Source organism: Anolis carolinensis, chromosome 1 (assembly GCF_035594765.1).
Source record: "Anolis carolinensis isolate JA03-04 chromosome 1, rAnoCar3.1.pri, whole genome shotgun sequence".
Lineage (NCBI taxonomy): Eukaryota > Metazoa > Chordata > Lepidosauria > Squamata > Dactyloidae > Anolis > Anolis carolinensis.
The window spans coordinates 43231269-43247781 of record NC_085841.1 but is presented as its reverse complement, the minus strand read 5'-3'; the positions used below and the strand labels follow the sequence as shown (position 1 = coordinate 43247781).

The following is a 16513-nucleotide window of genomic DNA, read 5'->3' as shown; positions in this document are numbered from 1 at the left end:
GAGGGCAAGCAGTCAGAAGTTACTGGAACTGGGCAAGCTGCTTAACCGCAAGCTCAACCGCCAGTCAGCTGTTTTCGGTTTAATCCCAAAGCAACCCCTGAACAAAGGAAAAGAGAGAACGCATTTAAAACAATTATCAACCTAGTAGGATTCATCTGCAGAAACAGCCGTACCAATTAACTGAGCAGTAGCACTATTAATACTACTATTGCAAAAACATTGAACAGGGATGTACTGTGCTTGTACCTTAATATTTTTACTGTATTAAGACAAAATGACAAGTGTTTGGAAATTTATCATTTTAATTTTTGTTTTTAAATTGCATTGCAGAAATTTCATTTATAGGAAAAATTCACAGAATCAAAGGCACTAGTTTCTGCATTAAAATATTTGCAGTCACATAGCCTTCTCTCACTGATGACGGCTGATAATTTTTTAGGAGAAAACTGGCACTCACATTGGCTGTCCAAGAAACAAAACACATTTAAGACATATGTGTTTCCCTTATACCCAAAATGGCAAAATTTATGCCTGTTCAATTTTCCTGGGTCTGTTAAGCGTATTTCAGACCCAGTGGCTTGTATTTTCTTGTTGTAAAATGGAGGATATTTCCTTTTTACTACTATAAAAAGAATGCACAGGGAAAGCAAACAGCAGAGCATATAGCAGCAGTTAAAATGTAACTTTATTGTTTTGATTGAAAAACCGAAGACAGAGAAAGCTTACAAAAGTAGTAAAGAAAGGCCACTTTAACAGAGGTTGTCTGCCCTCTGTTCCCTCATCTTGGAACATCATATGGGACGGTATCTTTGAAGACAATCAGAAACATTCACTTGTTTAGAAAAGAAAAAGCATTCCACAATATTTGTCGAACAAGATGGTGCTTTTAGGCACAGGAAAAAGTACCCCATACATTTCCTGACTATGTAACACACACAGACTGTTTGTAGGCCAAACCTAATTTGCAGAAACAGCAAAACCAGGTTATCATCTGCCCTTGTCATCACTGTAGAAAGATCAAGTCCACTGGGACTATAAATCCCATCACACACTGCTGACCTTGAAGCCAGCAAAAAATCATATTCTGGATTAAAAGAGAAAAAATATCCCCTACTTCAACTAGAGGAACAAGTGAAGCACCGTTGCATTTCACATTGCATTATTGGTTTTGTTCTCATCACAGCAACCCAGCAGAAGTTTATTTCTTGAGCAGGCTGGCAGAAAGCAGAGTTGCACACATCCCTGAATTGTTTTTAGATGGGATGGTATAGGAAGAAACAAAAGCATGGATTCCCTTAACCTAACATACCTGCCACTGGTACAACTTGTGCACATGGAGTACTAAAGGCTGCCCAATTGTACTCATAGCTTTACAGAATGGGAAGTTTAAATGTTCCAGTGTCAATGAGAACTGAAGGTGGCCTTTCTCATACTGGGTTCAACATATTCACCGTAAATCCAATTGCTTGTCCTATTAGAGCAGACCCATGGAACCAATTGCTGGAAGAAATCAAAACTATAGATCCCATTGATGCAATAAGGCCTGCAGCAGGAACAACCAACAGAATCTGGTCTACCATTATCAACATTCATATTGGTAGACATCAGCAGAAAATTGTCCAAACCATGAGCAATTCACACTTCCTAAATACAATTAGATTACACAGCAGAAGTACATTTGGCATTGTTCACTACATTATTTGCACACACATAAGGCCAGCATTTCAGGATCATGTAGGAGGGACAGTGCTGTGTATTAATTTCTAGGGGCCAATGTACACTACAGCAGAAGTGGGAACATTGTGGCCTCAGAGTCCAATGCAGGCCCTGGTTTCTCTTGACTCCCTTCACCTCATCTTTATGGCATTTTTGGCTCCAAAATTGATTTAGGAAATGTGGCTTTGACCAAACAGTCCAGCCCACAATCAAAGTAAAAAATGACTGGAAGGCAGAAATGTGGCCTATGTTGGGTTGAGAAGACCCAAAAATATCCTTCTGTGTGTGTTCACCCCCAGCTGCAATTGATTAAGGCTAACAGAAAACCTTCCACATCTGGCTGGCAACCCTCGCCAGCTTCAACCAATACAGCCAATGATGAGGAATGATGGGAGTTGCAGTTTGATACCATTATGAAGGCCACACAATTCTCACCCCAACTGTAGAATATGAGTAATGCAATAGCAAGAATGACATATTCCTAACATGTGAATGTGGGCAGCATGAAAAGGGTGAACAATATGAAGATGAAGAGACCACAGCAAAGTGTGTGTGACCATACAGCTGTCACAGTTTCCTATCAAAAGTCTTGTTTCTCACCTTTCCGGTCACCCATGCCCACAACAGCTAAATATGCAACAGGCTGAGGACATTTTCTTCCACTGTAACATCCTCTTAAACCGTTGTGTTTATACACAAAATCAAGAGCAATCCTTACACACATCCTGACCTGTTGTGGTTTCTCAGGAATAGGCTATAGCCATTCAGGATAGCAACATAAAAGGGGGAACCCTTTTTACTTTATACTTCAATAAAGGATGTCTGAAAGGTGTCAAAGGGAGAAGAAACTGCTTTCCCCATTCTCTCTCCTACATACTTCCAACAGAACAGTGTTTTCCATGTCATAACATAGCAGCCTGCACATGTCATTCTCTTACTCTGATTGGAAACACAGTTATTTATGGATTATCCTACTAATGTGTACTGAGGAAACCCTGGAGTTTCACAACCTTCAGGTACTTCTCACTCTCGCTTCAAATCTAAGGGCAGATCTACGTTGATCTCATTCATCTTTAAAGAGGAGTTAGTCCACTGAGATATCCCTACATAGAGGAAACATTTTCGCTAGGTTTGGAGCAGGCAATGATAAAAACGTGCCTATTCCACACACTCCAATATATGAGCAGGTGTTCACCCATTAAGGTAATTGACAAGTTCCTTTAAGAAGACACCAGCTTTCTGTGTACCAGACACCATCTTGATAATTGCACTATGGCTTGTGTACCTAGCTTACTCAATTCACATACATTCCCTTCCTGCTGCTTTTCAGAGGATACAGAACAAACAATGAGAAAAGTCACCCATCTCCCATGATCAAGGACTTCAGTGGTTATTGCAAACACATGCCCTCCTTATACTGGTCCTTGCTGGGCCATCTGTTGGTTTGATTCCTGAGAGTTTTGAGTTCTCTCCTTCAGTAGGCACATGATGGTTCTTCAACTGGAGCTATTGGGCTCAGAGGCTTCAAGGTGCTCAGGGATCGGAAGGCAAAGATGGAAGGGTCATACACAAAGTGAGGTGGTGGTCGGCTTCCATTGATATGCTGCAGAGAAAAAAGAAAATGGCAGCCATCATTCAACAAGGAGCCATGCAGCGAGTTTCTTATTTAGTTAATAAACATTAAATGGAACAATTAAAGCATGTCAGAGAGATACCGTTTACTGAACAGTAAATCAATAGAACAACAAGCATGAAAACTATAAAAGCTGAAAAGGAGAAGAGCACACATAATCATCAATACAAGATCCAAAACTAGGTAAGTCAGATTACATATTCTATTTAAAAATGCACTTCTAAACAAAAGAATTATGAACAAAATGTTTACTGTCAGTAGACCAGCAGACTTCCTCACAGAGTTTAGAAATATTACTTTTGGGACTACAACTCCTAGAGTATTTCAGCCAGCATGCTTACTTGCCATTTGGATTCTGAGGTTTTGGGAACTGGAGGATTCCTGCAGAGGATCCAGAATCTGAATGTCACCACTGAGAAGACAGATATCTCATGCCCAATGACAGAAATTCATATGGTGCAGAACAAAATGGTTGGAAAAGGTAGTATCTTATTACATGTGCCTTCCAACAATTAACTCTATACCCAACTCTTCATGACAGAACTGGGAATTCTGTAGTTTATGGAATCTTTTCTGGTAGCCTGTAGTTTCTTCCTGGACCCTACCAAAGGCTTTCTTAGCCAAGGGAATTCAACCAAACAACCTGATACTTTTGATACATGAAATTTCCTGGGCTGGTGACTTTCCCTTGCATCTGTTTAACTCCTGCCAAGAAATGTTACAGAATTGTAAAGAGGATTTCTGGTTAATTCCACTTTTTGTTTTTTGTGGTATTTCAAATTTGGGGTTTTCCCTGGATCCCATCTAAGAACTAGTCTTAGACCTCCCTTACACCATGTGATATTTTTCTGTGTTTGTTTTGTTTTCAGACTGTTTCCACTTTACTCTAAAGAAGTGGTTTGCAACCTTTGTTCCTCCAGGTGTCTTGGCCTTCTGCTCCCACTATTCCTAACAGCTGGTAAGCTGAGTGGGATTTCTGGGAGTTGAAGTCTAAAACAACTGGAGGAACAAAGGTTGAGAAACACTGCTCTAAAAGAGTCCTGAAACTCTTGTGATCTGGGCAATGCTCTTCAGCCTTCATGATCACATTGCTTTGGCTCTTCTTTGAGCTCTTTCACCATTACACAAATATAGTGCTATAATTTCCCTTGAACTTGATTGATGGCTGTGGACAAGCCATATTTCCTCAGCCCAAAAAGAAGACAATGGCAAATCTCTACTGAACAAATCAAGAAAAGAAGAAAACTTAACCTTGTTGTGTAGGGATGTGCCTTGTACACTATGTACCACTGGAGCAAAGACATCCATCAGGGAAATGATATTTAGCTACACCAATCACCAAGGACCAGTTCATATAATTTACTTTTACAGAATCACAGCAGCCCTATCATGCAGCAGAAGCAGAATCCCAATCAAAATGGCATTACAGGAAAAGGACAAAGTTGCATTGATACAGATTGGATGTAACCAGGGAGATTTTAGTCTGGTGATGGCAAACCTTTTAGAGTCCGAGTGCCAAAACTTGGGGGGGGGGGGTTTGGGGGGTGAGTATGTGGGGGGGGGGGCAGGTGAGCAAGCATGGGAGTGGACAAGCAGGTGAGCAAGAGGAAGAGGGAGCGGGTGGTGGGCAATTGAGGACGAGCGGGGGGGGGGGGGAGGCAGATGAGCAGGTGAGCAAGTGGAGGGCAAGCAACCAGGGTGGGTGAGCAAGCAGGAGGTGGGCAAGCAGGGGAAGGGCAATAGTGCACATGCCAGGAGAGAGGGTATTGCATGCCCCCTATGGCATGCATGTCATAGGGTCACCACCACTGCTATAGACCCTGTTGACTCTTCCTGCCTCTCTCTAGTGTCCCTAAATGCCATTTGTTTACTCAGCTATCTTAAATAGAAGGCCCTTGCACAAAGTATTGTGATTTTGAGCAAACAATTAGCAAGTCCTTTTTTTTAAAAGTGACCTCTGACACTTCATAGCTATGTCTGTCATGAGGTGGTTACTGTATCCAGGATTTTGGCGCTTTGATCCATCTATATTCCCTAATGGATTTTGACTCACAATCAAACAGCGAAAAGGTCATGAACAGAAAGCCCTTCTGTGTGGATGACCCAGCCAACAGGGTCAAATCCCTTTGTCAAAAGGGGAAAAGGTCCATTAGATTATCTGGTTCATCTCCCTGAGCAATGCAACTTTGCTTCCTAGCACAGGATACAAGAAAGGCATTTTGTTTCCAAAGAAGACAAAGCTCAGCATTCTGAGATCACATTGCCACATTATGCCCCACAAAGATTGCATGCTTAAATATGCAGATAGGTACATACATACATACATACAGATTTCTGTAATTGTGGTCAGAGAGATTTCTTAATTCACACATACCGGTATGTAGTGTAACCCACAGAAGTTGTCTGCTCAATTCAGTTATGAGTCTAGGTCTTGCTGCTTTGATGGATAGCAAGCCTGTCAAAGTCACATAGGCCTCCCTACTATGATCTTATAATAAGATATTTTCCTTTGTAAAAATGGTATTAAAAGATGGGTAAAGGAGCTATACAGAATCCTCAGAAGAATCAACAGAATGTACAAACACCACTATTGTTGCTGAATAATTTCAAGTTATTTCTTAGAAAAAAAACTCAATCTTTGCTTCTGTTTTTTATTAATGCTCCCATTAGAAAATGCATAAGGATGTGGGTGAACTACAATTCTCAAAAACCTTGGGCCAACCTCCCAAAACTCCCCCAGTATTCCCAGTTGGCCATGTTGGGTCTGTGTGCCAAATTTGGTCCAGATCTGTCATCTGCTGGGTTTAGTGTTTTCTGGGTAAGGGTGAACTATAACTCCTGGATGTCAAGATCAATCGGCCCCAACCCCGCCAGTATGCAAATTTGCCCATGTTGGGTCTGTGTGGCAGTTCCAAGTCCATCATTGGTGGGGTTCAGGGTGCTCTTTGATTGCAGGTGAACTATACATCCCAGTCCTTACAACTTCTATAAATCATGGTGAATTCTCCCCAAACCTCTCCAGTATGTCCAGTTGCTGATCAATTCCTGTTTGCTGTGTGCCAGAGAAAAGGGTAGGAAAGGGTTGAGAGGCAGTGGGTGGGGTCATGCAAATGGAGAGAGAAAGGAACACTGGGATGTGCTCACTGTAACCTGCAGTGTCCTGAGAGGGAGTGACTTGGTGGCTCCTCAGCATTAAGAACTATAGACTGTTTGTGGAGGCTGGAGGCTGTCTGTGTGAGTGGACACCCATGACACATACACACATACAGATTTTCACTTTTATTATGTGTATAGAAGATAGATATATAGAGGTGGAAATACACCCCAATGGCAAAACATAAGTAAACTAGGGGAAATTGCTGGGATACCTTTTTACCGGACATTTTTTATCATGAGCAATACAACACAACACAAGAAAACAGGAAATGGAAGGCAGCTGAAACTTGGGGATATTATTTACTCTCTGTCCTGTGACAGTGTTGTAAAACACCTGCCCTATGAGTTTCATTCTGTGTAAATTCTGCCACAAAACATGTCTCTGAGGCACCCCTATTCGACTGGAAGGGGGTTCAATGCTTTTCTATTTTTCAATCATGGAGAAATATCAGTTAGGGAGAACGCTTGGGCTTTCTTTTTTACACATTGAGATCTTAGTGCTTGTCAAGCAAAATCTTTTCATTCTAAATAATGTTGATATTGCAAAAGAATTCTATCATAAAGCATTTTGCTTTCAAGGATGCCTCCATGCACATACCAAAGGCAGCAATTTATGGTGGAAGATGCTGGAGGGCATCTGCAATTTTCTTACACATAACTCAGTTGAAAAAAATCATGCCCAGTGGCCAAGCATATATGCACACCAACAGACAGAAACACACACACACACACACACACTTAATCTGAAGCTATGACCAAGGACCCAGCAGGAGGGGGCACATTTAAAAGAGCCTCCATTCACCAGCCGCCTGCTGTGGCATTATGGATGGTACGCGTTCTGGCAGGCCTCGGAGTGGGAGGGTAACATAGCAACCTTTATTCAGAGCTAAAGGGGCAGAATTAATCAGTCCGATTTGTCCCTCTTCTGCGTTGAGACGATGCTTGCCAGAACCAAGAGAGACAACGAGTGGACAAAGAGCCTGGCACTGCCCTCCATTTAGAAATGCCAACCAATCAAGGTCGGTGAATAAGGCAGCAGCTGAAACCTTTTTGTTTGCTGCAGGTGGGTGACAGAGCTAATAGGCTTGGAAAGGGGAGAAAACCCAACGTAAGTAATCAAAATTCCTACGTAATGTCAGAGTGAGGCTCAGAATTTCTCATGCCATGCCAATAATGGAAAACTCAAAGCCTCACTGTAGGAAACCTGGTTTGACAGAATGTGAAAAAGCACAGCCATGATGAAAAATTCATGGTATGGGAAGACTGAAAGATGAAAGGTTTTATGGGCATTTGGTCTGTGGTGATAGCTGCTTATCAGTGCTCTGTATTTTGGACTTTGTTTTATGCTCAACCCTGATTATCACATGAAACCAACACTACAAATCAAGGATATCAAGTGCATAGCTTTTTGAAAGATGTGACACTTTACTTAGGTAAAGGGAAAGGTTTTCCCCTGACCTTAATTCTATTCATGTCCGATTCTGTGGGTTGGTGTTCACCTCCATTTCTAAGCCGAAGAGCCGGCATTGTCCGTAGACACCTCCAAGGTCAAGTAGCTGGCATGACTGCATAGAGCGCCGTTAACTTTCCACCTGAGTGGTAGTTATTGATCTACTCACAATTGCATGTTTTCAAACTGCTCGGTTGGCAGAAGCTGAGGCTAACAGTGGGAACTCACTCCACTCTGGATCCGAACCACCAACCATTCAGTCAGCAAGTTCAGCAGCTCAGTAGTTCAATCCGCTGCATCACTGGGGGCATCTCACTTTACTTAATGTACCACAATTTGACAGATTGTACTTTTTCAAACTGTACAGGTTCTTAGAGGTTCTGCAGCAGAAAAATGGATGAGAGCAGAACATGGGAAAGCAGAAGCGTTGCTTCTCTTTCCTTAGGAACCTTTAAGACTATTGCAGAAATGCATGTGAAGATGTCCAAAGTCAGACTCTTGTTTGAAAAGAAACCAAATGATGTATACTTACCATGTATCGTCCAACACTGCTGAGATGAAAATCAGGAGATATGCAAACCCACATATCATTATCATCATAGGCAATCACTTGTGGCCAAGTATGATTGTCTTCCAAAGGTAGAGTTTTGGCGGTGGATTAGTAAATAATTATGAATACCTATTCTGGATCCACATGGTCTTTTGCAATGAGGCCATAGATTTCCAGATGGAAGGTGGTACCAACAAGGGTTTGCTTGGTGCTCTTTCCTCTCGGCATGCTTCATCCTTTTGCCTTCTATTTATGCATCTTCAAAATCCATAGGTTAGTAACAGCTGACTTCCAGTTACAATGCTTGAGTGCCAAAACTTCAAGTTCTCAGTGTTTATATAGTTTTTTTAAGGTTAGCTTTAAGTACATCTTTAAATATATGAGTATACCATATATGCTCATGTATTAACCCATCTCATTCATAAGTCAAGGACAGGTTTTGGGGCCATATTTGTAGATTTTGTTATGACCCATGTAATGAATTGCAACACTGTACATATTGATGTGTATGTTCAACCCAAATGTGCATGTGCATCAGCTGTGCATGCATGTGCACCACACAGGCATGCATAATGGCACTGAATACCCAACCGTTTTTTGGGGTTTTCTTTGCAAGTTTGAAATGAATGCTGACATTCAGCATGAGATAAAAATGTTCAACTCTAACACAAAAGAACTTGGATATGTTTCAGACCCCAACACGATTCCAACCCAATGCTTCTTTTACTAACTGTTACAGTTAAGCAAAGCTTATTATTTTGCTTCCTTCAAATTTTAAGATGAAATAAAACAAATTAAAAATCTAACTCCCCCTCCCCCCCCCAAAAAAATTGGTTCTGTTTTGTGACTAATTACAAAATATTATTACAGCAAAAGAAAGGGAAGTTGGGGTTAGCTTATGTAAGACAAGAATTAGTCCCATGAAGCATCAGAAAGTTGCACTTTTTTCTTTTTGTGGAGGGACTATTAGACTTTGCTATTTCTTACACGCAAGCATTTAAAATATTTCTAAAAATTAAAGATTTCTCACCAAAAAAATCAGAATTTTTTTAAAAAAATCAATCAATCTTTTGATGTTTCACCATCCTTGTGGGAGGCTTCTTACATGTCTCCGCATGGAGGTGAAGCTGACAGAGGGACCTCATATGCGCTCTTCCCGGGTTGGATTCAAACCGGCAACCTTCAGGTCAACAACCCAGCCTTCAAGTCAGCAGTCCTACCGGCACAAGGCTTTAACCCATTGTGCCACTGGGGCCTGCACTAGAATTGGAGAGAAAGGGGAATCCATATTTGAGATTCCAAATCTGCTCTGTTTTGCTTTTTTTTTTTAAGATAAGAAGAAAAATAAATGAAGATACAAAACCCTAGGAAGCAAGATAAAGAGAAGAAGATGAAACTTTTTCCAGGTGCTTTGGGAATTATGGAAGGCCCAGTAATTGCAAGTCAAAGAAAATATGTCAGAAAGGTACACACCCTAGAGGAACAACCCTAGAAATTTACAAGAAAGAACAGCCTTAGGAGACTTCCTGCTATGATCCCCACAGATTACCTTGTTTCCAGGCCATGTCTGGTTTCTACAGAAGAGACTGTGGGATTTAAGCGAGGAAAAGCAGCCAGATACTAAAACTGATATTTGCACATTTCAGTCCCACTTTAAGAGTAAAGGAGGTCCCAGATCCACAGGGAGTTGCTCTCAACAGGTATCCAAAAGTTCCCTTCATCTACTGGAAAGCATTTTTCCACCATATTAGCACAAGACTGTAGCCTGTATGCCTGCTAGAAAGCATTCCGTTTCTGGGAGTGAGATGAAATTGTAGGTCTTGACTACACTTCCATCTTCAAAATGAACCGAAGTCTTATGCAGATGCACAAGCCCACTTGGTTATACATTAATTCAATTGTGCATTGCCTTTCAGTACATGGTCACATAGGGCAATCAATGTATAATTCAACATGTATTATTTGTTTATTTCTCTACCTTGGGTTTTCTAAAGAAATGCTGCATATAAATGCTTCAAAATGTAATGAAAGACGATGCTGCAAGACTGAAACTGCACTTACACTTGACCTGTTCTACTTCATATAAAGCAGGGGTTCTAAACTTGTTTTGTTCCATAGATCCCTTTGCCAATCAGGTAAAAAACAAAGACCCCTTCTCAGAATGCAGTGGTAGGTAGCTTAATGACACTCAACATTGGCATATCCCACAATCGTTTGAACACAGCAGGATTATGATTATATGTTACCTAGCATCACATTTAACACCTACTATGATTTCAAAGTATGGATGAGCACAAATGATTTTTTAAGATATGGAACAACTGTAATGTGATATGAAATGAACACTGCTGTAACTTATTTTCTACATTCATAAGTGAAGGAAATGCTAGATTTAAAGTCAGAAAAAAATACAAATAAGTTGATTTTTCCCATTTTTAACCTGACAGATCCCCTGAAATCTCTCCACAAATCCCCAAGGAGTCCATGGACTCTTGGTTAAGAACCCCTGATAGAAAGTTAAATTGATATCTGCTGAGGTTTGTTTCCAGATCCCCATGGAAAACAAAATCCATGAATGTTCAAGTCCCATTACACATTAAAATTTGTTGAAGCCACTGATGGTGGAATCCATGGATATAGAATCCATCAGTGCAGAGGCCTACATTATTTATCTAACTCTACGTGTGGTGAATCTCTGTTCTTTCTAACTAGTATTCAGGGGAAATGAATCACCTACTCAGCACAACCAATGGTCCAATGAGTCATGCTAGCTGGGGACTCTGGAGGCTGTAATCCAAAAATAAAACATTTTGAAACTATCCTGACTAATAATTTAGTGTCCTGTCCTTCAGTGATATGGAATAATCTCCAAGAAAGCTTCTTTACTAGCATACATTCAAACTTGTATATATTCAGGCTATCAACCTACCATATTTCTTCCATTCTCAGACACCATTTATTCGTAAGATGCACACTAATTTCAGTAACACCAACATAGTGATAAAAAGTCATGGTTGTAAGATGCACCCCATTTGTAAAGATCTTTACATGGAGAAATTGAAAAAATAAATTCTGGCACATCCTAGAAAGTTTGGCATCCCAATGTTTTTCTTTTTGCTACCTTTAAAACAGTTAAAGAAAGGCCCTCGCCTTGCATAAACACAGGAGAAAACACTGCTCAGCCTTCTCTTTGTACTACTGCAATGTTGCTAGGGATGGTTCCATTTGAAAAGGTCAGGTAAACATATCAATGTTCTCATTAATGGGGAAAACAGCACAAATATATTGACAAAGTTGTCAGGCAGCCACTGGCAACTACACAAAGGGATAACCAGACAATACCCTATCTTCTTTGAAAAGCTCTTCAAAGAGAACCATTATGCTCTGTTACACATAACCAGGTCTACTAGAAAATTAGCTAGATTTGGGTTCTTAACTGATGCCAAATCAAGATAGTCCCTTCTCTTCCTCCTCCTCCTCCTCTTCCTTCTAATCCCCTGTTTCTGGCACAGTGTTTTTATTAACAAATGCTTCATTGCTCTATGACCAGACAGATCAAGCATCAAGAGAAAGGTATTTTGGAGATGAGAACCAAGTTTAAAAACGAACTTCATTTCTGATTCATAGACACATTGTATATATTGCTTGTTATCAAGTGTTTCATCTACAAACTTCCTGATGTAGGTTTCGAGTGAGGAATCTCAGATTGAAATGTTATGCAGTTATCAATGATGCTGATTATCGATAATTCTTCTGTCAACCTGCATGGAAAAACAACAGTACTGCAATGCATTTACTTTCATTTCTTGATTGAGGAAAGGACATTGTGTCTATAAATCCCTTCTGTGTTCTAACTTGAACTGATTTTTGATTATCACAGCTATAGAAATGATCTTAACTTTTTGTTCCAAGCTGTTTCTGGTCAAAATTGCTACCCCTGCAATTAGTTTTGGCTACTCTCTGGAATAGAGAGGTGAAGCAGAAGCTCGTGATACATCCATGATGGAAGAAAATATAACCTACACCTTGTCCTCTTACTTATAGTCCCATTGTGATGCCTCATGGGCCTTGTAGTCCTGTTCCTAGTGCTATCGTGGCAGATGAAGATGAAAACATGGGGGTTTTCGCCGGTTCAACAAGAACCGGAGTCCTTTCACCTGCCGGATGTTGATGTTTGTCCTCAAGAATTCAGTAAAACAGACCTTGGGCATTCCTCGCCTCCGTTTCCCAGAAGGGAATCTTACTCTAGAGACAGAGGAGTCAGAGAAGCAAATCGCAGGAGTTTACAGATCGCTGCCAAACAACAGGCTGATTAGGCCTGCTTCCCTTGGGAAATTCTAAGGAGTCTTGCATCTGGACAGAGTTGGGTTTCGCTTCTCGTTCTCTAGGGAAAGAGATTGTTGGCGGGAAAACGAGACCCAATATAGGTGTTTGACGCGGGAGATTCTTTGCGGAGTCAACAGAGCTGCTTCAGGAGTGAGATCGTGTGTGGACTTCGTAACCCCAGTTCCTTGCTTCCCGGATCAAGAATTCAAGTACTGCCTTGCTTTGCTGTTATCCACGGACCTTGTTCCAAGTTTCACTGTTTGCCTTGTTTCTAGTCACGGACCTTGTCAAAGAACCAAGTCTATTTCCAGCCTTGTTGTCAAGCTTCCTTGGACTTCTAAGACTCTGACATTTCCCCACACTATTGCTTGGCAATAGTGTGTGTTTCGGTATTGGATAAAGAACTTTGAACTCTAATATCATTTATTGGACAATACATTTTTGGACTATATTTGACCTCATTTGAAAGGTCTGCTTCTGAACTATATTCTTCACTTGTTTTTATTGCTTTTATATATTTCCTTAATAAAGATATTAGATAGAGATTGGCCTCCGTGTATGGTTCTTGGTGCCCAGCTGCCAGGGGTCTGACACCCATGGATTCTTACTCCAAAGGCTTACTATAGTATGATTAAAAGTGCAAGGCTACCTTCAACTTTGTGGCAAGTGAAGGCTGGTAACAAATAAAAAGTTGCTGCTGTTGTTAATATTATTATGCTACTTTTTTTAAAAAAGGGCACCCTGGTCAAAACAGCTGGCTGTAAAGAAACAAAACAAAACCAAAGCCATCTATGTAAAACGGCTGGCTAGCATTCAAGAGCATTCATACATTTGGGCAAGAGGGCTATTTAATACATTTGTATGACAGGTTGAGCATCCCTTATCCAAAATTTCAATATCCTAAATTGTCCACATGAGAAGCTGAGATAATGACACCTTTGTTTTGTGATAATTCATAAAACAACATTACCTTCAAGTGATGTGTACAAGGTGCCTATGAAGCAGACATGAAGTTCGTGTTTAAACTTGGTTCTCATCACCAAAATATCTTATTATGTACGTATATGCGAATACAGGTATTTCAATATCTCAAAAAATTCAAAATTCAAAGCACCTCTGCCCCAAGCATTTTTGATAAGGGATAGTCAACCCACAGTAGAGTTCTGGCATTAAGTTAACACCAGGTTTAAGAGACTTCACGAAGCCTTCCCTGGAGGCAGGGTGGGAGTACAAGCAAGACAGGGCAGGCCATGCCAGTAGTAAAGCCAATCAGATGAAAAGGCTGCCAGGATTTTGCTAGAACATCTAAGGGCAGAAAGGATGACAGCCCAGAAAATTAGCACATGGTCCTTTGGAGAGCAAGCGAACCCCAAGGTCACCAATATAACCAAGAATCCTCTTTTCAACATCAATGAGAAAGAAGTAGGAGAGCAAAGAATTTTTGGTATTCATCAATCCCTTAAATTTTCAGAGTTAACAAAGTTAAACTTCTGGGAGCTCACTCACTAGGGTCTGTTAAAACTACTACACTGACCAGTTAAGTGAGTATCAAACCAATATTGAAGAAAGTGGTTTTGCTGTCCAAATTATTACAAAGGAAATCTTAGAACTGAGGCCCGGATGGTAATGACACAAATAACAGAGCACTGATGTGCGTTAAGGACTTTCTTTAGTGCATTTTCCTGGCCTTTTTTATCTAGCTTCAAACTGCATTCAATAGTGTAAATGGGGCCCTTATGTGACTTCATGATGCAAATTCTGATCCTGTTCATCTAACTCAGAATTGCCTGCACTAACAGCAGGGATCAGGCTAGAAAACATGTAAATAAAAGTTCCAGGTTAAATCACTGGTTTCTTCACATAGATTAACCACTGTTGTGGCTTCCCCTCTGCCTCGCCACACCGGGGAAGCCTCCTAAATCCGGCTTGACCCATCTTTCCTAATGGAAAGATGGGGAGGCTCCCGTCATCCGCTGCCGGCTGATTTTTGGCAGCAGGGATTTTTTTTCCAGTTTGGCCATGGAGCTGTCCCTGAAATAGTTGTACTGGGTATGATAGGAGCCGTTGGGCTCTGTGGCTGAACTTTAAAAACCCCATCACCGTCACCAAAAAAAAGCCCATGTGAAGAGGTCGCTGATAAAATCACCTCTCTTGAAAGCTGCTGAAAGTCTTTGACTGTAGGAGCATAAGATGCAGCAATCTATACTGAGGAATTGAAAGAATATTTCAAAATAATCCAAAAAAAAGTATCAGAATAATCTGATGGGAAGAATCCTTGACAGATAAGAAACTCCTGCAAGATGATTTTTGAAAACTGAGCAGTTTTTGAAGATGATTTATAGTTTAGGGCTGGGTCTGTACAAAATCTGCATGTGGGCCTTTTGCAAACAATTTTATGTGCAGGAAACAGTATTCTTTCCATAGAAAATAAAAAGGTTGTCTCTCTAGTTTTTAATTCATGTTTCCCCCCCCAATTTCATGGGAGTTATAGGCCCCTAAACCAGCAAAAGTTGTGACCTACTGCACCTGGGTTTATACATATTTGTAGGCTATATTTCTAATGCAAATCAGATGCTAGCTTTGGGCTCTGCCATAGAGAGAATGAATGCCTGCCTTATGCCATTAGTACATAGTGTGTGTGTGTGTGGGGGGGGGGGGGTCTGAAAGCATTGGATGCCTTGAAATTTGCATCAGCTCCAGATGTTGTTGCAGTTCCAATAGGCTAAGAAAGCTAAAACAGATAATATTATCATTTAGAATGAACAAAATTTTAAAAGAGCACTTGGTATAAAACAAGGCTGTTGGCACTGGTACTACACATGCCTACACAGGACGAATTGCCTCTGGACAAACTGCTTTGCTAGTAAAGACCAAGGATAAGAATCATGGGTGTAACACAATAAATGAAAAGAGGATCAAGAGATCCATAAGTATCATAAACAAAAGGAGAATGTAGTCCATCTACTGACTAACTGATTCAAGAAAGGCAAGCAATACATTCATCATTTCTCTCTCAGATATTTCTCCTAAGTATAGCTGAGAAGCAGTGATCCACAACTCCCCACCCCCAGACTACAAAGGATGCCCTTTCTCTTGCCTCCCATTCCTGAATTTCATTAATGGCTAACAATGTCCAAAATGTACCAACACCCAAAGACTTCTGGGAAAATGTAGATAGTACTGAAAAGTGGCATTTCAATGACTTTCTCTCCAGAAATTGTAATGGCAACATCAATTCACAAATAAACCACAAAAGTCCACTCTCTTCAACAAAATAACAAACAAAGCCCTCAGTTATCTGGGTTTCCCATATGGCCTGCATTCTGGTGGATTTACATATACCAATCACGATTGTACCATCCCTTGCATGTAGTACATATAACATGAAGTCTGCTGCAACTTAGACAGATGGTTTGTTTAGAAGACAAAGGATTCCATACTTTGTCAACATTGCTCTGTACTCAAAACATGCAGGGAGAGAGCAAAATACAAGGGTAATCCCACATAATTTACAGAAACGGATTAATCTTCAAAATTTGAGCACTGGTGGGGTTTTGGGAAAATAGACCTTGACATTTGGGAGTTTCTGGGATTTATAGTTCACCTACACACAAAGAGCCCCCTGAACCCCACCAACAACAGAATTGGGCCAAACTTCCCACACGGAACCCCCATAACCAAC

At 40.7% G+C, this 16513-nt stretch overlaps 1 protein-coding gene across 2 annotated transcripts in view; it reads right to left on the bottom strand.

Annotated features, from left to right (window-relative positions):
* Positions 1-667: 667 nt before the first annotated feature.
* The window catches only part of LOC100562670 (uncharacterized), a 60224-nt gene continuing 44378 nt past the window's right edge, over positions 668-16513 (bottom strand). For both annotated transcript variants that reach the window (XM_016991440.2, XM_003217367.3), the window contains one exon: positions 668-3319. In XM_016991440.2, coding sequence (XP_016846929.1) covers positions 3191-3319 — 129 coding nt within the window. In that variant the 3' untranslated portion in view covers positions 668-3190. The remainder of the gene's footprint in view (positions 3320-16513) is intronic.